The following is a 27364-nucleotide window of genomic DNA, read 5'->3' as shown; positions in this document are numbered from 1 at the left end:
GAAATCTCTACAGAGTATTTCTGCCAGAAGATTGAGTTCCCCTGGAACATGGTGAGACAACAGAAACATGTGGTGTTTGAGAGCCCACTTCCAAATGCTCAGGGACAGTTTTGACAGCCCTGGAGAGTGAGTGCCCCCTTGTTTGTTCAGATAGAACATGGTCGTGGTGCTGTCTGTGAGGATCAGGACTATCTTTCCCTGCAGTTGAGTCTGGAAAGCTTTCAGTGCTTTGAATACCGCTAACGGTTTATGTGGTTGGATGCTATGTCTGACGACCAAACTCTGTGCGCTGTCCGTTGAAGCAGGTGAGCTCCCCACCCTGTGAGAGATGCATCTGTAGTTACAGTGGCCTCCATTGCGGGGGTGGTGAAGGATTTCCCTTTCAAGAGGTTCTCCCTATACCACCACTGTAGCGAGAGAATGAGGGCTGGCGAGAACCACCAGATTGTTCCATTGTCCGCTGGCCTGACACCACTGGCTGTTGAGCCACTCCTGCATTGGACGCATGCGCAAGCGCGCGTGAGGAACCAAATAAATACATGACACCAACATTCCCAACAGTCGCATAGCTTTGCGTACTGTCACCTCTCGACTGGCTACATATTGAGGGATTTGAAACAGCATGTTTTGGACTCTCTTGTTGGAGGGGAAGACGAGGCCGTCCCGTGTTTGAATTATAGCCCCTAGGAACTGCTTGACCTGACTGGGGTCCAGGCTGGATTTCTTCTCGTTGGTGGAGAACCCCAAACTGAATAAAAGATCTATTGTTCTTTGGGTATTTGTAGGAATCCCCTGTTATCAGCCTGTCATCGAGGTAAGGATAAACTGGGATGGATTGCCTGCAGAGGTGTGCTGCTGCCACTGCCAGTACCTTTGTAAATACCCTTGGTACAGAGGCTATGCTGAAAGGTAGTACTCTGAACTGATAGTGCTTGTCTTGTATCATGAATCTGAGGTAATTTCTATGCGCCAGCAACATTGAAATATGACAGTATGCATTTTTCATGTCCAATGTTGCCATGTAATCCCCCTGTGAGAGAAGGAGAATTACTTCTTGCAGAGTGACCATACAAAACTTTTGGGGTTTCACAAATGCGTTCGCTGGGTGCAGATCTAGTACAGGGCGCATGGTGACATCCTTTTTAGGTACAAGTACGTACACTGAATAAATACCCTTGTTTACCTGTAGAAGAGGTGCGACCTCTATGGCACCCATTTCCTCCAGGGTCTCGACTTCTTGTAGGAGGATGCGCAGATGTTCTGGCGTCAGGTGTCTTGCTCGTGGTGGTCTGAACTGTGGGGTCCGGCAGAATTCTATACAGTACCCGTGGGTGACGTCTAACACCCACTGGTCTGTAGTTATTCTCTCTCATGCTCGAAGAAAAGATGTTAGCCGGCCCCCGACCGAGGATGCATGGGTGGGAACCCAGAACTGCAGGTCATTTCTGGCCTGAGGCCGGGGAGCCTCGAGGGGTAGAATTCCGGCCCCTTCCTTTACCACGTCTTTGCCTCCTTGTGGGGTATGGGGTGGTGTAGCTGCTGGTTCCTTGGGGAGAGGACCAGTTATTTCCTGAGCTGTATTGATTTTGAGGGAATCGTTGCCAACGAAAGGAACGTCTATTCCCGCTCCCCCTTCTTTGTGAAGGTCTCTGGGTGAACTGATCCAGAGTCTTACGAGTGTCATCGTCCTTTTTTGCAGTTTCGAGGGCTTCATCCACTGCCTTAACAAATAAATTAGTGTCCTCCACTGGTTTATTTATAAGTGAAGCTTGTGTTTCTGGCTTGAACCCAGAGTTTCTTAGCCATGCGTGCCTTTTCAGGAGGGTACCTTGAGCCAAAGACCTTCCGGCCGTCTCTGCTGCATCCAAAGTATTTTTCAACATACTTCGGTTAACTTGCCTGCTCTCTGCCACTGACAGGCTCGCAGTGGCTCCGGGACTTCTTGAAGGCCTTCATCTAGCTTGGTCCATTGCGCATCAGCATAACTGGACAACAACATTGTATTGTTTGCGATGCGAGTGGAGTAAGCCGCCGCCGCAGTGATCCTTTTCCGCAGAGTGTAAAGTCTCTTGCATTCCTTGTCAGGGGGTGCCTCCCCAGTAGATAGGGGAACCCCTGGTCTTTTCCTGGTAGTTGTCACAACCAGTGAATCTGAAGTAGAATGACCCCTGATGTAGAGGGAGTCAGAGGGGGAGGGTCGAAAAAGTTTCTCTACACTTGTATTCACTGCTCTAGTAAGTACAGGTGTTAATAAAGAAGGGGCCAATCTCTTCTTAATTTAATTTAGTAGAGGAATGGCTTGGCTGGCAGGTGGTTTTTCCTTCAAAATGTCTTCCACAAAATCAGCTTCAGGAACAGCTCCCTGAGTATCAATGTTGAAGTGTTCCGCTGCCTTCCTCAATATGGCGTTGAAAGCCATTTGATCGTCAACCAGGGAGGCCTGTCGAGTGGGAGTGGATGGAGGGGAGTCCAAGCACAAGGCATCAGGTTTCGGTGTTGGAGTTGGTGACTGCCAGGGGCGAGCATCAATGGGATCCGGGTCTACTCCCCCAACCCTCAGTGGTGTCTAAATGTACCTCCTCAGAGTCGACAAAAAGATCTTCATTTTGAGCCTGCTCCTCAGTGAGGTCATAAACATATTCCTCTTCCTCCTCATCTTGAGTAGGATCAAAGACCCTCTGAAGCTTAGCCACAGGGAGAGGGGGATTATCCTCACTAGACCTCTTGGGTGTGGACTTCCCAGAGAGTTCTACAAATGTCTATAGCCTGTCTATGCATCCTTCACATTTTTCTCTGGTCCAAACAGATGAACCAGAGCGGTCCAGGGGGGAAAGGGCTCTTCTATTGGATCTTCTGTTTGCAAACGTCGAGATATCTTTTTTTTTTCCTTCTTTTTTTAAAATTTGTTTTAACCTATTGGTTTTTACAAAAGTGTAAAAAAGTCTGCTTCTCTGTCTCTCTTTAATGCGTTGCTTAAATTTCAATTAGAAAAGAGACGCATCATCACACCACTTAGGGGGTCAAGAGACGAGTAATCAGGTCTAGCAGGCATAAATGGGGTCTGCCGAACAGTCCCACCTGAAAGTCTCAAGCCTCCTAGACGTAGCTGACTAGGGACCACTAGCAACTATGTTGGCTTTGGACAGGGCCAGCGACAGAAATTTAGCTGCAGTTCTTGACCATCTGGCTGAATCACCTGCCATCAGACGGGACCAACAGGTTTCTTCGTCGATGGCTAGTGGGTCACTGATAAGTGGTGTCATAAATGCTAGTCTCTCATTTGATAGCGCAGGACAGTTCATGAGAAGGTGGCGGACCGTTTCCACTTGATTTGGGACGCCACATAAGCGGCAGTCCGAATTCAGCGATGAAGATCTTGCTGCTAGAATTTCCCTAGTGTGTAGTAAGTTTAGGCGCGCGTGGAGATAGATCATTCTTAAATTTTTCTCTGGGAATTTCTCACAGTATTTCAGGAGTTCTTTTAGTTTGTTGTGGGTCGGTGGAAGATGCTTTAGAGACTTATATTGCTGTACTAGCTCCAGCGTGTTGATCCAGTCTTGTTGCTGTAGTTTTTTTTTGACACGGCCTGGATTTGAGATAAGGTCTTCAGTGCATGATATTTCTTCAAGACTAGTTTTAATCTGTTTAGTTTATGCTGCTTATCATAGCGGTATTGTCTTTAAGTGCTTCATGCATGGATTCATAAAGTTTTGCAAATGGGTTCAATGCAATCGTAAGTGCTGACATAATGGAAAGTAAATCTGTTTTTTTCCGTGCCGGAGATCCTTTGTCTGACGAGCTTGGAATTTCGCTCAGCCTCCTGTTTTTAGGGGAGGCGTTTTGGATTCTCTCGGAAGGATTAGGAATCCATCTATCAGAGGTCCTTCTCTCAGGTGGATGGGTTGAATCTTGCTGCGACTGGTCGGTGTCGCCTAGAAGTCTAATAGACTGGCCTTGGATGTAAGGGCGAGTCCACGCATAGTATTCTGGAGGCTGAGTTTTTCTATGACCTGCCACGGTGCTATTTCCTTTAGGTGCCATAATGCTTGTGTCCTCTGATGAAGAGATGTTGTTAGTGGACTCATTTCGGAGCCCTATCAGAGGCGGAGGGGGAGTTCTCCCCAGCTTGTCCAATGGTCCAGGAGTGGCCGAACTGGACAGATCTTGATTTGAATCTTCTTTTGACCCCTGCAGTGACATCTGTTTGGTCGACGGCTGTTGAGGTAGAAGTGACTCTAGTGCAGAAGCACTTTGCTTTGGTAGATTCGTTCTGGGCAAAGATTAATTAATCGCTTCCAGAATTTCGGCGTCTGATAGTTCAGGGTCCTGGTCCAGTTTTCTTTTATGTTGTCTAATGAAATACTCCTTTAGAGACGAAGAGAGCAGCGGCGCCGTCAGGCCTTTTGTGGGTCTCTGAAATTTCTGCTGCAATTTATGAGGTTTCCCTGCCCCCGTTTTCTTTTGCTTGAGTTTACTTTTAGCGTTTTCTTTCAGTAATAGTGTTTCCGCCTGACGCGGGACCAATGGTGCTATGGCAAGGGGTTGGCACGGAGTTTCTGCAGCGCTTGTTGGTGAACTGATGAGGGGCTCAGCTTGAGTCAATAGCACCGGTGAGTGCTTTTCCTTTGTTGATGTTTCAAAGACTGAGTCATCTGAGGGGCGTCTATTTTGAGGAGACAGTTCACCGCCGGAGTCCGTGGACCCAGACTCGTTCCTAATGTTTGAACTGGGTGGAGCCCTCTGTTTTGTGAACTTTGTGTGCTTAGATGGATTCTGACTTATAGTCCTGTCACAGTGAATCTGGACTAGATTTTCTGATTCTTTAGGGGCCAGAGTCATTTGCGGCAACATTTTTTCTCCAACACGGGGGTCACGGATTGTTGCGTGGAAACGTACTCCTGGGGAGAAAAGATGTTTTGATGAGCCTGCGTCGGAAATTTCCGACAGTCTGGCTGTGCCCTGCCCTTGAGACGCCTGCCGAGTCCGCCCTACGGCAGATTCGAGCTGGGTGTCACTCGCACTTGCGGTGGAACGGCTAGGCACAGCGCCGATTGGTGGTGAAGCAGGCTCAGAGCTACTGTTGCGGGCTCAATCTTCCGGTCTATTAATTCTGCTTCCTTGTCCCAGGCCACTGTGAGGTCGCGACCGGAAACGACCAAGAAGCCGTGGGCGTCGGATGCCGGGAGGAGTCTTTCGCTGTGAGGCGGCTCTTCGGCTGAAGCTCTCGTCGGAATTAGAGAAGACGGACTTCGGTGAGGCTGGGAAGATGGCAGGCCCAGGTTATCACCGCCAGTCGCTAATTCAGGAGGAGGGGGGCGCAGGGACTTTCCCTGCTTTTTGTTTTATCACCTCCTTAGGGTCATGGTGGTCTTGTTTTTCTCCCAGCTCTTGTGATACTTTGCTGCTCCTGAGCCGGCGACTGATGTGGTCTTCCGTGGGCGACGTAGGTGCCATATTTGCACGCTGGGGAAGTGAATGAGCCAGAGTGATGTTGAAGGTTTTCGACGCGCTGTGGGTCTCACAGTGGAATCAGTGACCAGCCCCCTGGCCCCGAGCACCAGACTCACACCGCACAGTGCGGTGGTTTAGTAGTGGGTTGACTGTCGAATTGCCTCTTGATACGCCCCCAGTGCGCCAAACAGTCGCACAACAGACACTGGCCTTTACCCCTGACGGGCTTAACGCCGCAAGGGTGGATAAGGCTGGTCTTCAGCGCTGGTTCCGTCACGTGACAGCTCACGTGACTCCCGCAAGGCTCTGCCTCCTCCAGGAAGCGAGCACGGGATGCGAAGAGTCTCACGATATCGATGGGGTAGGCTGTTGGGAAGTGAGCGTTTCACTTCCTTGCTGCTACAGAATGCCTTTGTTAACGCCGAAGAAATCCCCTCAGGAGCTTCTGAAAAGTCTTTTCGGGGTTCCAACGGTTGACGCTTGTCCTTTTGTTTCTCTGTGGGCCTTTCCGCAGGTTCCAGTAAATTTCAGCCTCTCCTTGGGTTTCGACGAATCCTTGGATTGTTGCTTGCGAGAATCCGCTGAAATGATCCTGGCGATGCTTTCAGAAATCACTTCAACATCAGGAGGTTCAACAGTATGGGCCTGTGGTTGTACGACTATTTTCAGCGGAACCGGGGCCTTGTCGGCTGTGGATGCTTTCTTTCGATGCGTCTCGACGGAATATTGGGGTCAGCGCCCTTCGATTTAACAGGCCCAGTCGCAAGACGCACCTGCGGTTGCGGGGCGGGCTGCCGACCCGGATGGTCGGCGGGCAGGGCCGGAGCTTTTGGTGCGCCCGTTCGCGACATGGACCACTTCAACTGTTTCGTCGAAGACGTCCATGAGGTTATGTCTTTAGTGTGGGGAACATGTGCGTCTATGTCGCCTGGGTGTACATTCCCCATAGCAGGGCCTGAGTCTTGCCTAGCGGAGTCGGGGACAGATGACTCGGAGCGAGAATGCTCCGCCAAGAGGTCAATCTCCTCCGAATCGGAGGCTTTTTCGTCACTCAGCCCCTCGTCACAATCGGCGGTTGTGGCAGCGGGAGAATCAGACTCAGCCTGCAACATTCCGTAGGCCGCCCACCGCTTAACACTGCGCTCTTTCAACGTTTTCAGGCGCAGGAGCTTGCAAGCTGCACTCCTCGTGATTAAGGGGTAAGCACTGGTTACATTTATGATGTTTATCCTTCCAATGGAATTTGACCCTGCAAACAGGACAAAACCTAAATGGAGTCCTCTCCATAGCTGAGGAAATAAAAGGTGATGAAGAGACCCAGGGAACAAAGAGAGGAAAGGGAAAGGCATTCTCAGAAAGGGAAATGTCCACCCCTACCCCACTCTCCCTACTGTGTAGGCAGGCCAGAAGGCCCAGCCATGTGGTCTGCAGTGCCGACCAGACACCATCCGTCGAAGATCCATGGACAGTCTTTGGCGGAGAACTGGAAACAGCCATCGATGGAAGGGACGGTAGGGTAATATCTATAACTCCAATATATATATATGTACGACCAAAGGTCGAAGAAAACAATACCAATTTCTCTGGACGAGCTCCGCATAAGGCGACCAGTATGCTGGGCAGAAAAAAACAATCTGAGGGACCACGACGCGTGAGGGATTTTGGGTACACTACACGTCACGTAGGGATAGTGTTACAGGCACGCCCATGTCAATGTCCCCTTTCGATTCTCAAAAGACAAGATGCAATACTCTGTGGTGACTGACTATATGCACAGCATGCTCATGATTCTAAGCAGATTAACAAGCATCAGAAAAAAGCAGATCTGAATCTAATCACCGCCAGTAAGCTACAAAGTTAATTTGACAACGTCATGGTAGCAGACAATCAGAATGTTATTACGCATTTGAAAATGAAGGAAGGATGCCATCCACAGCCATACCTAAAAAAAAACACTGTCCATGGAATTCTACTGCTTCAGAAATAGTGTCCCTAGTCTTGCTCAGACTAGGGGCTTATCTACAATTAAAAAAAAAAAAAACATTGCACAGTATTTTCTTCTCAATTCTCTCAACTGTTTTTTGCCCTGCGTGTAGTATTAAATAGACTATAAAACCATACCTTTCAACCTCTCGTCATCTCGGGTGAAGAAGAAAAATCGGCAAGCGACCTTTTTAGGATGAGCACTATATTGGAAACAAGGAAATAGAATTTGGCAATCAGCATTTCACCTCTTAATGACAGTAAAATGTAAATGTCTGAACAAAGAAAATGACAGAAATGGGAAAGAAATGCACTAAAATAGTGACCCGACCTAATATGAGTATTCTGCTGAGCTTTGTGAGCATGAAAAATAATGTTCTCCTCACTCACCTCACCAGTTTCAACAGGAAGAGCACAACAGTCACAATTTTTCAAAATCTGAAGCAAAAAAAATCCATCTCTACCAAAATATAATTTTAGTTGCAACTCAAAACAAAAAAATAATAAAGAAAATGGTGTACACCGTTATAGGTGAAATAACCTGGAGCAGGATTCTGAAACTAAATTCGGCAGTTTACAGACAAGTTGCTGTGTTTTGAATCAGAAAGTGCTGCAAAGTAGTAGCACATCGACCAATGTAAATATTTCTGCAGTAAGGACCGCACTCTATAATGAAATAGAGGCTCAGTGGTTCAAGATCCTTACTTGAGAAATAGTGACACTAGTCCGGGGTCTACAAAACAGGATTGAAAAAAGTGCTGCAGAACACAACATTGAATATCTTCCCTCTAGAAAAGGTTACCAGAGTCCTGCTGCACAGATGAACTGTTGAGGAAAGGGTGGTGGTTTCAGTTTCACAGTCCAGCAGCACAATAGTGTTTTGAGAGTTGCAGAGCCACATAAGTGGCTCCTGATAAATGCATCCAGCTGTCCCTGTGGGATCACAGGAAAGGAGCACCAGACATGGTTCCTTCTGAACATGAGAGGGGCAAAGTTTCACCGTCAGCTTTTCAAGAGTACAGAAGATAGTGGAGCTGATCTTCCACCATTTTACATCCTCGGGTAAGTTCTTTCTCTGGATCCTTCAGAATCAAATCCCATCTGTAGATAAGGTTTTCGGGCAGAGCATCAGCTTTTATACCAAACTTAACGGTAAACGGGCAATCCTAACCACCAACCATACATGCGTACCATTTAAACATTTGATGGTCATCCAATAAGTGCAGGTAACTACTGGATAGCTCAAGGGCAACAGGTTCCCCTTGGGAATGGGATCATGTCAGGCATCATGGGCTTGATATCCCGGTCAGATGACCTTGTCATATTAGACCACACTTTCAGAGGAATGAAAAACATTTCAGAAGAGCTTGGTCTCTGCCAATGAACATAGTCTGAGAATGAATTTGAAAAAACTCAGACAATGCTAATCTCCTCCAAGAAAGTTGTGAAGCCTAAAATGGTCACCAGCTGGGGGACGATTAAATACACAGAATCCTATAAATATCTAGGCATTGAAATGCATAGCAGATTAAGTTATACCCCTGTAATTGAAATTAAGATCCGCTGTGCGAAACAGATAACATCGCTTGTCCGTAGCTTTGTTTCTGATTACGCGGGGTATTCACTTAAGGGGATTATTATACTATACCCCCCAATGGTTCATTCCGGTGATAGATTATGGATTTGAGGCCCTCTCCATCAGAGATTTATCTTGGTTGGATAGAAACGAAGGACATTCTTGGCAGACTATATTGTGGCTTCCATCCACCTGCCCCATCCAATATGTGAGAGGTGAATTAGGCCTCCTCTCTCTTAAATCTATCATCCTGATGCAGAGAGGCCTATTACCCTTGAAAGCTGTAAATCACCCAGAATGTCAAATGTTAAGAATACTAATAATATCATTATCATGGGAAAGACCACACATACCAACCTATATGATGAGTTTACCACGTAGAACTTCACTGGTCTATGGAAAAAGCATGTTGTGGTAAATTTAATGCTATTAAACATGCATTCAAAAAAGATTAAAAAGATGGTATTGGGAGCGCAACTACATCTACATGAATATACTACATAACTATCCCCAAATAGAAGGCATTGTCCAATCTTATTTTCAAGCACAAATATATCAAAGTGCCCTGACCCAGCGGTCTGTACATTTTGACAGCTCCTGCAGAGGAACCATCTCCCCCCCCAGTTAGAGCACTTTGGGGCGCCAAATGGCAACTACCTAAAGAGTAACGCATCTGTTGTATCTGTAACTGTAATACCAATCCTGAGATAGTAAGGCATGCCATGTTTGGGCTCAATTTACATGTCAACGTATGGTTGTTTTGTACATCAGTATGATGCAATTAAAACTTCAGATTTTTGGTATTATTGCTTGAATATGGACACCGGAGCAATGCACATAGCGTTATACAGTGTTTGGCAACAGGTAGTGAAACTATTTAAACAGGTGTAACGAGAAACCAGAATAAACTCGATCTGTGCAATGTAGTAGGTATGATTGATGACTATGAAATATGCTTAGGGGGAACCTTTATAGTATCTTATGTTTAGGATATGTTTTTATATACTGGAGCGATTAACGGAAGATTATTCCATTTTATTTTATTTGAATATATGTTGTAATATTTGATGAAATGTATATATATGTATTATTATCTCACTATACTAATTTTAAATGTGATTTTAAGAAAACAATTCTAACAGTTTTAAAAGTTTTAAAAGGAACCAAATACAACTATAACAATAAATAAAATATCCCGGTCAAGACAACTCAGCCTTTTCCCTCCATGCTCTCCCAGGTTGACAGATTACCACACACACACACACGTAAGTAATAATAATGGCATTGATTATTACAGAGCTTAGAACCTGGATGGTTGTAACATGAAGCCTCATATAAATCAAACTATTATTGTAAATATCTTTGCAGGCTTTATGAGCCCAGAACTAGCAAAACTATCTGGGTCAGAACACATCCCAGGGAGATTTCGATGGAACCTATTGTGGAAAAAGGGTCAGGGAAGCACAAAGAACAAGCAGAAACGTGGAAGGATAATTGAGCAAAAGAAGACTTCCTCCTTAGAAATATCTAGACTGCATTTGACAACTGTATTTATGGACAGTTTTGAGCAAGTTCGCCCCCTGGGAGTAGTCTCTGGCCTGCATTAAGGGCTGTGTTTTTTTTGCAATTCTGATTTTGTAACACATCTTATTCCCCAAGTTATGTATATGTTTACTTTATCTGTGGTTGACTCAGACATTGACACTGGCGTGCCACATCTCCTAGTCGTAGATGCAATCATGGTGTCAGTCTGGAGCTGTGCTCTGAAAGAGAATTGGTCGGGGTGGGAGGCAATTGATTGGAGCTTTCCGAAATGCAGAAATTCGGATATCTGGCTGCATGTGGAGTAGCATTTTCAGGATTACATTAAGAGAACGCAATGAGCTTTGGCCCATTTAACATTTGTTCAATGAAATCCACACAAGATCCACAAGCCACACAAGAGCTACTGAGTCTGTGTACATAGAGAGGTTTAGAGTAACCACTGCGGTGCTCGGGATTGTTAGTCCCACTACCCTTTTAAGAATCAAGTGACTTACCCTTTTTAAACTTCTGGTGGTTCTTCTGGGAGGAAGATTCATCAGTACCCCAACCTTTTTTTCCTTCTGCTTCGTACCCTCCTCCTAGTTACCAAAATAAGGTTTGTCCTTATTGAACACTATGTGACAGCCACAAATCAGCAGCAATGGTCAACTTCTTAGGATCTATCTCCTAAGAGTCCCCCAAATTCTGTTTAAGCTTGGGGGAGCAGGAAGCAAACATGTGCTCAAATATGACCACGTTCATCATTCCCTCAAAGGTGGTTACCTTGTAACCCTCAACCAAGCCAATTCAAAGAATCAGCAACATAGGATACCCAAGTATTATGTTACTTTTTTGTACTCCCTGAATCTCTTCAAGAATTGGGCAGGAGTCTTCCCAAACTTCAAGATGAGAGCTTGCTTCAGTTTTGCTAAGTCTTTTTTAAAAGCCTTTGACATTTCCATAATTACACTGCAGCCAGAGTGGGGTAGCCCAATTATCAACCATGCAATCTTGTCAGTATCACCCACTTCTTGCCCCTAACAGGCATACTCAAATGCTGTCAGCCAGTCCATGATGTCATTCTTCTCATCATACACACTGAGCAGATCTTTAGGAAACCTAGGATGAGAAGAGGCCTCAGAAACATTCCCAGACCCTCTGGAGGAGCCACGTGAAGCTTGTATCCTGCCAAGCTCAAATTGATGCTCTCTATCCTAACGCCTCTCCACCATATCAAAGTCAATCTTTGCCATGTTAAACTCAAGCTCTTTTTGCCTGAGCCTAAGTTTCTTCTTTTTTAACTCCCACAAGGCCTTGGCTTCTGTGGGGTTACAGAAATATTTGGGAATCCTCCTCCTCCTCCTCCTCCCTCTCAATGGTGGCAGTAAAACCATTACAGCTACCTGCTTCAACATTGGAAGGTTGAAGGCACAATGCTACATTTCCGTTGATCCATAATTCTCTGCATTAACACAGCGTTGCTGCAGCAGTATGAAGTCCTCTTTCAACACACAACTTTCTTATGAGATCAACCTTAGAAACATTTAAAGAAGATGCAGTGACTGTTTCCATTATTCAAATTATAGTAGGTGATTGTCCTATTAGCAGAAAAATCAAATGTTTCTCTGTAAATATAATCCATGCACTACACCAGTGGATAACACTGGGGTACCCTAGACCTTATCCTCACCGCTGTACACCAATTTGTTAGAATGGATTTCTAAACTCTTACCTGGTGGACCGATGTGTTTCGAAGACCGCCCTTGATATAGCGAACAAGGAGCAATTTCTGGGAGTTTAGCAAAACCAATCAAGGTAGCATGGAGAGAGGCCAAGGCTAAATCTCAGGAGAGGTGAGTAGGATCAGGGGTCTACAATGAGTCTGCACAGTGAAACAGCAAGGATTACACTTAGACAGTTATACAAATAACATTTCTTTTAGGCACAGAAAACACTATGAAAATGACTAATGGCAAGGAATATTATCATACAATACTAAAACACTAAAAAACATATACAGTCACTGTAGTTGGTGCAAATACAAACAATCCCACCCCAATAGCTTTACAGGAAGGTAAGTGGCCACAGGAATTCCAATCCTAGCTTTAGAAATTCAACCCCAAGTTGTATGGGCCCTTGTGCCCAAAAGCTCTCAAAGTTTTCCAGTAGTTTAGCAGTTGGGGAAAAAAATAAGAGGGGTCCTGGGGACGTGAGGATGGGTCCAAAAGTCAGAAATGAATGTATTCTAGTGAATAAAACAGTTACCACCTTTCAGTGAGGTTTCAGCAACAAATTGTGACAAAGCCAAACAAGTGTAAAGTTTATGCAAACCTTTCAAGGGTGGAGATAGGGGGGCAGGTAAGTATTGCTGCAACTTACCACCCGTACTCAGATTTCCCTTCAGAACTGGCGAGTCATCGGAGGGTCGCCTGAAGGAAGTTTTGCCGCCTCTGGGTCCGGTCACTGGCACCCAGGAGCTGAGGGTGCAAGAAGAGTTCCGGTCATGAATGGAAGCCTGGTGCAACCTCTTCTCGCCGAACAATGCACAAACCACCACTGCAGCACTCCTCAGGTCACTCAACCAGATGCAGGAATGCCGTTTTCAGGAACCATTACTGATGCACGGTGCCAATAGGCGTCACAATTGTCACAGTGGATGAAAGCATCCTATCTCAGGACCAGTCAATGGCATGGAGCTGACATTTCGCAGGAGGACCTCTTGTCGCATAGGTTGCAGACCCCTGGAGTTCCGGGTTGAAACTCAGAAGGACAGTGCTTTTGTCGTGGCCCTATCTAGAGCTGTTCAGTCCACTGGATGGTGCAGGGACCCTTCCGAGGGCTCCAACTGGCTTGGGTACCAGAAGACGCCGGGCCTAGTTGTTCTCCAAAATGGTGAACCACAGACGAGGGTCTTCAGAGATCAGTAGCCAGACAGGGCTCCACCGGGACACAAGCAAGAGTCGGTTGCCAGGCCTCTTGAAGGGTCGTCCACGGTCTTCATAGCTACAACAGGATACTTGGCTCCTCTTCAGATCTGCTGGAATGGCTGTGGGACAACACTTCTTATACCAAAGTCAGGTGAGTGATCACACTCAGCACTCCAATGACAAGATCTGCCCCACACATGCACACCAGCAGTGGTCCACCGGGGACCACTGTGGGTTTCACTTAAGCATGCAGACTAGACTCAGGTGCCAGTATGTGGATTAGGACCAGCCAGCCCCTAGCACACTGCCTTGGACCCCACATGCATGGTATAAACTAGCCCGCGAAAAGCAAGCCTTCCCAGGGCAAGTGTATGACCATAAATAGATTTTTCCTGACCTGGTAGGGCAGGAAGAAGGCTAAATGACAAGATGGCGATGGAACAATCGAAAAACCTTGTGGCAGGCCATGTTGGGACACTAGTGAGTGCAGTCTAGGGTCATACAAAAGAAACCCCATTGCACTGCATTGTGCAAATGACTAAGAGGATCAGTTGCTCAGTACCGACAGCATGAAGGACTAATCATTTTCCCCATAATATGTGAGCAAAAGCCCAGCAGAGTGAAGCTGAAGATTTCCCTTCAATGTAAAAAGTCAAGGCATGGTGAAAAACAGAAGCAAAACGTTTGGGGGTCCATAGAACATGGATGGAAAGTTGCTAAAAATAGAAAACCTTTGTAACATGTACCATGGAAACAGTCACTATGACCACTTTGAATGCTTCTAACGTTGATCAATTGAAAAAGTTGTGTGTTGACAGAGGCTTTGCAGTCTCTGGCAATAAGCTGAACTGATATGCAGGATCTCAGATCATGAAAGGAGTAGGACTGAGCCTCTTCCAGTAAATGGTAATAATGGTGATACTGGCCAGGCCTAGCAGCAGTAAGAGGAAATGATGGTTCCACTGATTTGTCACTAACAAATCTTGAGGCTGAAGTATTGTGAGAGCTGAAAAAGGAGAAGCTCAAACTCAGGCAGAAGGCGCTTGAGTGCAACATGGCCAGGCTGTAGTTTGATAGTTTGGAAAGGCAAAAGGAGGGGTATCACCAACTGGAACTTGGCAGGATGCAGACCCTGCAAGGTTCCTCCAGGAGATCTGGTAATGGCTCTAGGCCCTCTTCCCATCCTAGATTCACCAACGTTCTGCTCTCTGTGTATGATAAGAATATCATCATGGATTGGCTGATACATTTTGAGTATGCTTGTGTGGTGCAAGAAGCAGATGATGCTGATAAGATTGCTTGGTTGATCAGCATGCTAACCCATTCTGGCTGCCGCGCCATTATGGATATGTCAAAAGCCGACAGACAAGACTTTGCAACATTGAAGCAACCTCTCATCTTAAAGTTTGGGAAGACACCTCCCCAAAACCTGAAGAGATTTAGAGAGTACAAGAAAGAAAATATTACTTGGGTGTCTTATGTGGCAGACTCCCTTTAAAACCCGAGTGGCTTGGTTGAAGGTTATAAGGTAACCTTTGAGGGCATGATCAATTTGTTCATGCTGGAGCACATTTTTGCTTCATGCTTCCCTAAGCTTAAACAGGATTTGGCTGACTTTAAGGAGATGGATCCTAAGAAGTTAGCCACTGCTGCTGATTTATGGGTGCCACATAGAGTGTCCTATAAAGACAAACCTGCTTTCAGTAAGCAGCAAGAGGGGAATAAGCAGAAAGAAAGAGGTGGGTCATCTGATAAAACTTCCTTCTGTAAGGCCCACAAAATGTTTAATAAGGGGAAGTCACTTGATTTTGGAAACGTTAGTGGGACATACAATCTGACGCATGAGTGTGGTTACTCTAAGCCTCCCTATATATACCAGTCCAGTGGATCTTGTGGAGCGAGGGATCACCAGAAGCGAGACCCCCAAATGTAGCGATAAGACCTTGGGCGTTCATTCGGAGTCTGGCCTTTTCCCATGATGGGGAAGAGATTCTCACAGGGATGTCCTACTCTTTATATCCCTTTTCCAGATTGCATCAATGGCATGTACGGCTCCGACGGCCTGATCGTGGGCAAAGACCCGACAGGCACAACCGATGGGCATGGCGCCGATGGCGTAGACACCTTCAAGGGCTTTGACGAGTTAGCAGGCCTTGATGGTTTCCCCGGAAACGGAAGACCGTGCCCTGGACCTGGCACGTCTCTGGTGATCAGCCGAAGCCTTGTCCGTACGGGGCCTTGAAACCTCCTGATGTTTATCACGCCGACCACAGGGGCCCAAAGGCGCGCATGTATTCGGCCGAGATCGTTCCCTGCGACTGAAATAGCTGCAACATCTGCACCCAGAAAGCATCCCACTCCTCCAGGGTCGAGGATTTGGTGGGGCAGGTCACCTTTTTTGAGGAGGCATCATCCAAATAGGGCAAGGAAGCCTAACGATGACGCCGCTTCCTGGACTATCTTGACGAAGAGGACGAGTGGCAGGAACCACTTTGGGTCCTGTAGCGCTTGGACTTCTGCAAACCAGGAGTGTCCCCTCTTGACTCGTCAGTGGAAAGACCAGCCGACTTAACTTACAGGGCTTGGACACCCTGCCTACCTTCAAATCCCCCTTTCGTTCCTGCAAGACCTTGGCAGTCAGCGACTGGCACTTCGAGCAATCATCCGTAGCGTGGCCCTCGCCAAGGCACCAGACAAATTCGATGCAGGTCTGTGATCGACATCTTGGAGCCGCAGTCCCAAAATTTCTTGAAGCAAGACCGCGGGGTCGTCAGGGTAGAAGAAGACATAGTACGGTAACTGAACAGTAACCACGAGGCGCGCCGAGTTTTACGAAGCAAACACGTTTGCAGAAAAAACGGAACTGAGGCTACGGGCGCCGTGCATGCTACTTATAACATCCGATGACGTCACCCTCGACGGAGGCCATCGAGGGACATCGACCCGACTCCAACGATGCAGGGTGCCGTCTGCCGAAAACATTTCCGAAGCAGCAGAGCTGTGTACATTACATGTCATAGATGAGGAATACGTTGGAGCACACAATTAATTCGAAATATATTTATTCGATTTATTCAAGGAATGCCTTAAAATACTTATATCACCTAACCAATACACATAGAACTACTTATAAATCAATTTCAAAGGCCACTGCTTAGTTGGTAGTTGCTCGTGCTACAATTGTTACAGAGTTTGACACTAATGACAGTTCTACCGTATTATCGCGAATTGTAACTCGCGTTAAGACACAGATATATGGTAATTTTATTTAGTTAGCAAAAACACATAAGAAGTCTTTTACGAGGGAAAAAGGTTGGTTAGTCATACAGTAGCAGAGCTTACGTTTCTAGTGGCGGTTTCTTTGCAAACGTAAGCTTTTAAAGTCCAATCCCTAACTCTATTCAAAAGTAAGCTTCGGAGAGGGCTCAAAGTCTTACAAAGCAGCAGAACAGCAAAGTTCCTGGTGATACATTCAGTCTCTAGATAAAGATGCTATAGAGTTAACACAATGATGGAGACCCTGTTAAAGCACTCACTAAAGGGGCACAAGACAGCAGCTTGGGTCAGAGGTAAGAGTGGATACCGTGGACACCTCATTACGCACTCCAACACTCTGGAGCAACTTCTTGGTTAAAGGTAAGCAATACCTTTTCACCCCAAAGTACCTTAGGTTTGAAGACTTTTTGTGGCTGGAGTCTCCTCTGTGCAGCAGCGACATACCCTTTCTCCTGATTCCTCGGTCTGGTGATAAAAGGAAGAACTCTGAATTGTATGGTCCAACAGCAGTCTTGAGAGAGGACCCTTAGTATGGATTTGTTCATCTTCTCTGGTCAGTCTGCGGTTTTGGAGCCTTTTTCTCAACACCACAGAATGACGGTAATCCTGGAGTCCTGCACTCTGGTGAGGGGACTTGGATTAGTTGTATTGTGTCTCTGGATGTTCACCTGGAGCTCAGCAGACATCTGGACTGATTCAACTTCTCAAAGACATTGCACTGCAAATGGGTTGGAGGCCTCCTGGTATTCGTGGTGTGCAGCACTGGAAAGGTACAGCACCTCTGGAGGTGGCACATTTTGTAGTTCGTCTCAGGGCTGGTTGGTCCCACCAGCCAAAGGGAAGGAGTCGTCCTCTTCAGAGCTCATCTGTCGCATAGAAAACAGTGATGCAAAGGGTCTGCAGGCGTCTCTGGTTGTCTTCTTCCGTTACTTCAGTTACCAGTGGTGGACTTGCCTTTCACCTCAGGAATTTCATCTTTTATTCAGTTTTAGCACACACAACTCTGTATCTCTCTCAGCAGTTTACAGAACGGGGTGGGTGCTGTCCAATCAGGACAGCCAGCCCCCAATGGGCAATGGTTCCATTCAGGCACTCAGGCAGACAAAGAGCAGGGGAGTGAATGACTCCTCCCCACTTCCTGCCTGTCCAGACACACTTTAGCCTAGGCGGGTGACAATCAAGGCTTCCCGCCAAAGGCAAAACACACTCACAGACCTTCTCCTAGAACGGTAGAAGGGCTAAAAAGAACAACCATGCTAGAAATGACGAAAAAGAAGCCACCATGTTAGAACATAGGTGACCCTATTGTGCACAACCGAGACTGTGGATACAGTCTGCGGTAAAAAAATAGCACAATATTTGGTAGGACACGTTAACTGACGCCAGCAATAAATATGGGCTTGTCTATGTGAATAAAAAGTCACAAGAGCAGGGAGAAGGGGGATATTAGGTGTCCCCTTATCACTCCACATAAGGTGGTTTGTGCTAATCTCTCATGTATAAAGTTTCTATCCTTAAGTACTGTAGTTAGTAAGGATATAGAAAGAATCTCAAAGGAGAACCCAAAGGGTTGCCAGCAACACTGCCCATAAGGAGCTGTGTGCTGCAAAAGTTAAACACAGATGCCTTTAAAGAGATATGAGAAAAGTAGACTTCATAGTAAAGGTACAACACAGAGAACAGAGTTCCAAAAGTCAGCGCAAATAAGAATGAATGAGTGGAAACGGACTCCACTCATTCAGGATATAAAGAAAAAGGTCCAGATGTCCAGCAAAAAGTGCTGGGGGTCTCACTATGAGAGGGGATGAAGCCGAACCCTTATAAATCTCCCTATCACTCGCCCCCCCCCACACCGAGGGACAGGAGGATCTAATTCATTCCTGGATGCATCTCTTTATCCTGTCGGTTATGCTTTCCGGAAAGACCATCAGCATTCTTTTGTTGAGACCTGACCTGTGCTCAATAGTGAAATCAAAGCCTTGAAGGCTAATGAACCACCCGAGGAATTCTGAGTTTTATCCTTTCATCTGCATCAACCACCTTAAGGGTTGGTGGTCAGTTTGAATCCTGAAACTAGTTGCACAGAGGTATGGCCTGAACTTCAATGCCCATACAATAGAAAAACATTCACTTTCAATTGTGGGTCACCTGGTTTCCCTATCTTTTAGTTTTCGACTAACAGATGGGGTGCTCCCTGGCCTTTGCTATCAAATTGGCTCAAGACTACTCTTTATCCCTGTGTTGGAAGCATCTGTCTGGGCCTAAGGACTGAGTATAATCTGGAGCTCCCAGCACTGGAGCTTTACAGAGGACATCTTTCAACCCCTGGAAGGCTTTTTCACAGTCCTAATTCCACTTGACCTTTTTAGAGTACTTGGGAGAGGGCACAGTATTCAGAGGAAAAGTTATGGTCCCATTGTACTCAATTAAGTTCCTGTAGTAAGCAATACGCCCTAAGAAGGTTCTTACTTGAGTTTGAGTAGTTGGAGTGGGCCTGTCTTGTAGAGCTTGTACTTGCAGGGTAAGGACTTCATCTCCCCTCCTACCTCATGATCAAGGTATGCCACATATATTCTGACCAATTTAGCACTTACTTGCTTTGATGGTTTGATTAGCCTGTTGAAGGACCTGCAACACTTGTTCCAGGTGGATCCTCTTCTCAGGTGGCCAGGGAAAGGCCATCGTTTTGGATCCTGATCCTGGGGGTGGAGAAGCGAGGGAGAATCACCTGGGTGGAGGGTCTTCTGGGATTTGGAGTGGGGTGCCCACAGGCAAGACGTATCCACTTTCCCCATTGACGACCAACCTACCCCTCATCCCCGCCCTTTATAGGCTACTATAAAACAGCTCCCCACATTTAACATCTGAAAGTACTGGGATGAGGAAGATGCGACTAAGAGTAATGGACACTCACACCTCATTTCACCACTTTTGGGCCTGGGACAAGAAAGATGCCTGTAGAGGGCTTTGAGGGTCAGGCATGTCCCTTTAACTATGGTCACGCAAGTTTAATTATGAGTCCACACCTGCAACCTGTCAAGGGATTGTGGGTGTATAAAGGGAGACCTGTGAAACAGCAGAGAGCGCAACAAGGAGGCCTGTGTAGGAGAGAGCAGGGGGCCCTTTCCGTGAGGAGGTAGCCGTGGTGGGGCCAGAGGATGAGCAAGGAGGCCAGCCGACATCCCCGAGGTGTGGCAGCTGTAAGGAATTTATGGTGGCAACAGTAAAGAAAGACTCAAGTGATCACACTTCAAGGGTGTTTATTAAACGGTATATGCAGGATGGAAAAATGCCTAATCTAAACATAAATCTAAGATGGGAGCAATCTATGACCATCATAAAATAATAAGGCAGTCCTAGTGGCGTTTTGTCAAATACAAAGGGCCTATACTAAGAAAAACCTATTGCCAATCCTTACAACTAAATACAAAAGGGTGTGGGATAGGATTCACAAGAAAGAAAGAAGTGTTCACAAATGATCATTCAGGATGTGGTAGCCGGGGGTCTCCCTTCCCCACGTTTTGAACATTGGACAAGGCAGAACTGAGCACAGCACACTGCCAAGCTTTCCCAACATGAGACTACTGTTGTCTGGCCCATACATGGCAACTTGCCAATACCCTTCTGTTAAATCTAGGATAAATAGAAACGTGGCTGCTCAGAGTTTATGAATTAGGTCATTGATGCGTGGCATGGGTTTAGGCATCGAATTCCGAGATGGCATTAACGTGACGGAAGTCTGTGCAGAATCTCCAAGAACTGTCAGGTTTAGTAACTAACATGATAGGAGAGGACCATGGACTTAAAGATGGCTCAATAATATTAGCTTTCAACATTTTGTTGACTTCCTCGATCACTATCTGTCAACAGGCTTCTGGGAGCGAATGCAGTTTTAAATGAACCACTTTACCTTTAGGTGCTCTAATATAGTGGTAGGTGCCTTTTACTCTTCCTGGTTTTTCTGAGAATACATTAGGAAAGGAGACCACAACATCTTTTAAATTTTCTTGCTGTTGGATAGATAACTTGAGAGGAAATAAGTCAAAGTTATCTATTTCTTCGGGAACCAGACAGGCTAGTACTTTGGCATGGGTGGCTGACGGGTTCTCTTTCCACTCTTTCAAGAGATTTACGCGATACAAATGGACCTTTTTTCTGTCTAGTTGGGCTACTTTATAATTGCAGGTTCCCATTCGTTCTACTATCTCATAAGGTCTGTGCCACTTGGAAACAAGTTTGTTTTCTGAGGTGGGTAAGAGGACCAGTACTTTTTGTCATATGGAGAATTATCTTAAATTCACTGTTTTGTCATAAGTGGATTTTTGTTGGCTCTGGGCCTTTTACATACGCGCACTAAGACTCAAACCAATTTCATATGTTCTTGCATTTTGGCGGTGGTGTGCGAGATGGGAATGGGGGCCTTCTCCTGTTCTTCCCAGGTTTCCCAGAGCATGTCCAGGACATATCTGGGCTCTCTACCATAGAGCAGTTCGAAAGGAGAGAAACATGTGGAAGCCTGGGGGGTTTTCCCCTCACTGAAAATAGTGCTCACAGGATCATTCGGTCCCAGTCTTTCCTGTCCTTGTCTACCAATTTCCATAAAATTAGTTTAAAAGTTTTAGAGAATCTTTCGACCAAGCCATCGGTTTGGGGAGGGTACACAGAAGTTTGCAAGGTGGTAATGTGGAGTAGCTCTTTGACTTTGGCCATTAGCTTACTCATACAATTCGAACCCTGGTCTGTTAGTATTTTCTTGGGAAAGCCGACCCTGGAGAAATACGGTAGAAGGTGTTTAAGGATCTGATGTGTGGTATTATTTCGCAATGGGAATGCCTTGGGATATCGCGTCACATAATCTTCAATCACAAGGACATATTTATTGCCTAATCTGGATGTCTCTAGAGGTCCAATTATGTCAATACTGATTCTTAAAAAGGGGCCTTCTATGATCGGCAACGGGTTCAGAGGGGAAGTTAATGGGATGTGCGTGCTGGTCTTTTGACATATTTTGCACGTGAATGGATGAATGCTTTTATAGCGGCGTGGATACCTGGCCAGTACAACTTCCCACTAACATGCACCTGGGTTTTAGATTGTCCTAAATGTCCCCTTTAATCCCCGCTAAGATGGGAATGCGTGATCTCCAGTACAACCTTTCGGTGGCTCTTGGGTATTACCAACTGTGTCTTTACTAAAACTTCTGTAGATGTCTCTTCTATAAAGCAATCCTTGTTTTAGGAAAAAGGGACTTCTCTCTTCTCTAAGCCTTCTCCTTCCAGAATTGCTTGTAGAAAAGCTTCAGTGAACGCTGGATCATTTGGCTGGGCGAAGGCTAGGTCAGGATAGATGATGGGCTCTTCTCCCTTCCTTTCTTTGATGTTAAGAGATTTATCAGCTTCCCCAAAGGCTAAGTTACCTCTTTCCATTTGATCTGGTTCACTTTCTTTAAACTGAGGAAAAATAGAGCTCTTTCTGAAATTCCCTGGGCAATTTGATCTCCGCGACGTACCACAAAAGGGATCTCACCATGATTCTGTAAGAGAACCTTCACATCTCCCCGGAGGTTGAGATCAATAACACCTGCCAAGACGTCTATCCCGAACTTCCACGCTAGGCCAGATTTTGGGGACAATCTGTATGTAACACCAAAGAGGGGGTATCAAAACCAAGTCCGTAGGACTCATTCCTCTTTGCCCACGGGGGTATTAGCTTCCCTACTACTATAGATATCAAACGCTAATGATTTCTTGGTGGTGATGGAAGGGCTAGAGGCTCTCTAAGTAAGTTTTTTTAAATTGTCGGGTTCCCCAATTAGTTTCAATTGAGTCACATCGCACTTCTGACACCATATGCAAGGAACTCATGGTGGCAACAGTAAAGACAGACAAGTGATCACAGTTCAAGGGTGTTTATTAAACTGTATATGCAGGTTGGAAAAACGCCTAATCTAAAACTAAATCTAAGATGGGGGCAAGCTACAACCATCAAATAATAAGGCAGTCCTAGTGGCGTCTTGTCAAATAAAAAGGGCCTATACCAAGAAAAACCTGTTGCCAATCCTTACAACTAAATAAAAAAGGGTGTGGGATAGGATTCACAAGAAAGAAAGAAGTGTTCACAAATGATAAGTCAGGATGTGGTAACCGGGGGTCTCTCTTCCCCACATTTTGAGCACACGACAAGGTGGAACTCCTGAGCAGCACACCATCGAGCTTTCCCAGCACGAGACAACAGTTCAGTTATCAGGACCTCCGGTGGTTAAGTCTCTTTTCAACAAAAAGTATCTTGCCCCCGAGGACCGGATGTATTCAGAATAATAAACAAAAGTTCCTTTCTGCTTGCACGTTGGGTGATGCCCTTTCCCCCTGTATCCCCCTCTTTTCCAGGTTCAGACCCTTCTTGAATGTTAGTCTCCCTCAGTCGGGTTCACTACGGCTTTCCTCAAAAACACTTTCACCTGTTGCATTCACAAGTTTTAATGGCTTTTTAAACAGTTCATTGTGGACATCCCTCTGTCGGGTTCACTCTTGTCAACACAATTATCATCAGGGCATCATGCTTTGCCCCGTTCTGCCGGCATCCCTCAGTCAGGTTCACGTTTACCAGCCTCTCTGTTCCTTCTACTTTCTTACGATGCAGGATTGACTTCCCTTGGGTTTTCAATGGTTTGTTGGTCAAAGACTTTCAACTGTAGAGGGGATTATTCTAGACCCCTCTATAACCACTTTTACCTTTTCCTTACGGCTCTCCTAGGGCCTTCTGGTATTAGTAGTTTCAACAAACGTGGGATCGACCAGTCTCTAGAATGAGTACCCATGTGGTGCTGGACCCCTCTGCAGCTGGTTTTCCCTTAATGTTAACAGTAATTTGAAGTCTCCTCCATATTTTGCCATTTGCAACTTTTGTTCAACACAGTTCGGTTTATCAGTTCTTCCCTCGACTCACCGGCTGTGATGAACCGCTTGGCTTTTCTTGTCTCTGGAGTCTAGGACGGTACCACAGTAGTAAGCATCTCTCCCTGGCTTGGCTATCAGCGGAGGAGGGCTCTGTGTTCCGTTGATATTTGTTGCAGCACATGCTGGCTATTGTTTGCGGTTTTACGATTCCTTTCACTGAGGTTTTGCGGGCCTGGATCGGAAAGGGCAAGGATGCTTCTCATCCTTTTGTTTCTTTCGGCCTTTCTCCTCCTCTTGAACTGCCGTACTTGGTTAGCTGTCTCATTGTGCGGTCTGCCTTGCTCGTAGTGTCCTCTCAAGCTCCACCTTCGGGCCCGCTGAGCATGAATAACGAAGCTCTGTATGAAAGTTTCAAACCAATATAAGTTATGCATATTGAATACTGACCTGAATGAAAGTTTAAAACAATGCTACATTGAATACTGAAATGAATGGAAGTTTAAAAACAACGCTATATTGAATACCGAACTGAACAAAACTTTAACAAAGCAGAGCTATGCATCTTGAATGCCAAACTTAATGAAAAATTGAAACAACGCTAAACTGTGCATATTTAATACCAAACTGACTGAAAAACTGAAATTAAACATTTTAAACACTGAGGTGAACTATGAACACTGAGTTGAAATACAACTTTACGGGCAAAGCAAATAGCGAATGAAAGTCAAAAGGGAAAGTGCCCACATAAAAGCAACCTATGGGGAAAAAAAGCAAGTGTGAAAGAGTGCATGGGTATGAACAAGACCACCACAAAGTGTACTTTATCAATGGATACAGTGCGACAAGGCCAAGACTGACAAGAGGTGTGCAATACGTTATGGCAGAGCCACAAGGCTAACTAGGAGCAGCAAGAAGAGTGGAAAGCTGCACATAAAGTCAAGAGGCCGACAAAGAGGAACTAAAGGCATGGGAATCTGTACACAGGGGCAAATGTAGAAGAACCTGTGAGCGCTGAAGAGCCTAGGGGTCCTGGTTACATTACCTAAGATGGGTGGCCCGTGTGGTCCGACAACTGCGCCTAGACCAGTGAACCCTGTATTGTGAAAGCCAAAAATAACGTGAGGCAAGCCAAGAAGAAACACTAAGTGTGCTGGTGACACTCACCAGAAGGAAAGTCAGGTTGACCTGGAGCTAAATTGAACTATGAAAAACTGAAACAAACATTGGTTGCTATGTTGAAGTCTTGGGAAGGGAACCCTGCGACTTGATGACCCTTTTCATTTGAACTGTGTTTGGAACTTGAAGAAGGGAACCCCAGGGATTGTGTGGAACTGTATTGGCTTGAACTTGAGAAAGGTAATCTTGAGAGATTTGTGGAATTTTCTTCCACTTGGTGAAGGGGAGCTGAGAGGAAGCTAAGAGCTGGAACAAGCTCAGAACTTTGCGTTGATCTCCATTCTTTTTATGATTGACCTCCCTACACATTATTTAGCTTTATTTTTGAGGGTAAGGATAGGTTTTGGACACAGACTTCCTTTAGTTTCATTCAGGAATCGAAATCCTACCTTAGCACAGGGCACGCTAGGCCTTCTACCATCCTGAAATTTGAGTTAATACATTATTTCTGTTTGAACTTTAAATCTATTGTCTGTGCTTTGCTTCATAATGCCCTCACAGTGGATAATCTGTTCTTCCCCAGGTAGGGCTCAACACTGCAATGTCATCCAAGTATTTTGTGCAGAGGTTCTCCAACCCATTCCGAACATGAGTAACCATTCTCTGAAAAGTGGCAGGTGCATTCTTTAATCCAAAGGGCATGCCCTTAAACTGGTACAAGCCTTCTGGGGGTTAAGAATGCTGTTTTCTCCTTGGCATGGTCAGTCAAGGTAATCTGCCAATAACCACTTGTCAAGTCAAAAGTACTGAGGAACCTTGCAGAGCCCAGTTTATCCACCAGTTCCTCTGTCCTTGGCAAAGGATGGGCATCAGTCTTGGCCACTGAATGTAAGGCCCTATAATCCACACAGAACATATGTTCTGTGGTACCTGCTTTTGGCACTAACACAACTGGGCTAGCCCATGGACTTGTGGAATGTTCAATCACTCCAAGGACAAGCATCTTACTGACTTCTTCTTTAATGTGGTTTTTCACATTACCTGAGATCCTGTGGCCCCTGCTTTTAACAGGTACACCATCACCAGTGTCAAAATCATGTTGACCGCAATGGGTCCAGCCTAGTGTAAGTGAAAACAGAGGGTCAAACTTATTTAACAACGATTTGCACTTCTCCTGTTGCTTCAATGTCAAATTAGAAGAGAGTTGTACTCCTTCTACAGACCCATCTGAAGGGTGTCTCCTTAAGATCTGGGAGAGGCTCTCTCTCCCTTTCTTGATAAGAAGCTAAGAGCAAAGCTCCCATCTATGGTCAGGAAACATAAGCCTTCACGCAGTTGGTATGAAAGACCATATTGGCCTCAATGGTGTTCCCCAAGTCTATCAAATAATTAACCTCTCCAGGTTTTCCTAAAACCCTGAAGGGTCCTGTCCATTTGTCCTATAAGACCCTCCGTCTTACTGGAACCATAAGAACGTGTTGGTCTGGAATAAGGAACAAGTTACTTACCTGTAACTGTTGTTCTCCAGCATGGGTCTGGCATGGATTCACATGCTCATGAATATTCCCCGTCAGGCTGGGAATTCTCAGTAAAGAAAAAAATCAGTATCAGTTTCGTTTCTGATCTGTCTTTCGTAGTAGTAACCAATCACTGATCTCTGCGTCATACTGACCACAGCCAATGACTGCCCTCTACCTAAGCCCCGCCTCTGGCAGCCATCTTCAGATTTGGTAGCACGTGAAGTGGCAGTATGACCAAGTGAAGAGCCGCAGAGGGGTAGGCGGGAGGGTTGGCTTGTGAATCCATGCCAGACCCATGCTGGAGAACAACAGTTACAGGTAAGTAACTTGTTCCTTCTCCAGCATGGGGTCTGGCATGGATTCACATGCTCATGAATAAAGAATACATAGCAGTACACACATGCACAACCACGGGAGGTGGAAAAGGCTAAACATTAAGCATTACATCAAACTCAACATTAAGCAATTCTTACCTCCTCACCAGGCTCACCTTAGGCTAACAGATTGCGCAGCACTGCTTGGCCGACCCTGGACTCCTCCCTGGAATCCCGATCGACGCAGTAGAATTTCGTGAAGGTGTGCGTCGACCTCCACGTAGCAGCCCTGCAGATGTCCAGCAAGGGCACACCAGATAGGAACGCCGTGGTAGCTGCGATCGCTCTGGTGGAATGGGCTCTCGGACGGCCAGGCAGCGGTCGGTTTGCCAACCGATGACAGTACATGATACAGCCGGAGAGCCATCTGGAAATGGAGGTCTTTGAGAGAGGCTTCCCCTGATTGACAGGTCCAAAGTTCACAAAAAGTTGTGACGTCTTCCGAAAACACTTTGTGCGGTCCACGTAAAACTTCAGCGCTCTAGCCACATCCAGCGAGTGCAAAGTCCTTTCGGCCGGCGACGAAGGCGACGGGAAGAAAACAGGCAACACCAAGGGTTCGTTGAGGTGGAAGTCCGACGGCACCTTGGGCATGAAGGAGGGGTGCGTCCTGAGCACTACCCTCGTGTCGTGAAAAGTCAAGTACGGAGGCTTGCAGGAAAAGGCCTGGATCTTTCCCACTCTTCGTGCAGAGGTGATGGCCACAAGAAACGCTGTTTCC

The 27364-nt window shown here is 45.9% G+C and overlaps 1 protein-coding gene across 20 annotated transcripts in view; it reads right to left on the bottom strand.

Annotated features, from left to right (window-relative positions):
• NOL8 (nucleolar protein 8) overlaps positions 1 to 27364 on the bottom strand; it is a 1066580-nt gene that overhangs the window by 155394 nt on the left and 883822 nt on the right. For all 20 annotated transcript variants that reach the window (XM_069643873.1, XM_069643874.1, XM_069643889.1 and 17 more), the window contains one exon: positions 7573 to 7637. In XM_069643873.1, the coding sequence (XP_069499974.1) occupies positions 7573 to 7637 (65 nt within the window). The remainder of the gene's footprint in view (positions 1 to 7572; positions 7638 to 27364) is intronic.

The sequence above is a fragment of the Ambystoma mexicanum genome, chromosome 2p (genome assembly GCF_040938575.1).
Source record: "Ambystoma mexicanum isolate Mex_15411 chromosome 2p, UKY_AmexF1_1, whole genome shotgun sequence".
NCBI lineage: Eukaryota > Metazoa > Chordata > Amphibia > Caudata > Ambystomatidae > Ambystoma > Ambystoma mexicanum.
This window is presented reverse-complemented; position numbering and strand designations above follow the sequence as displayed.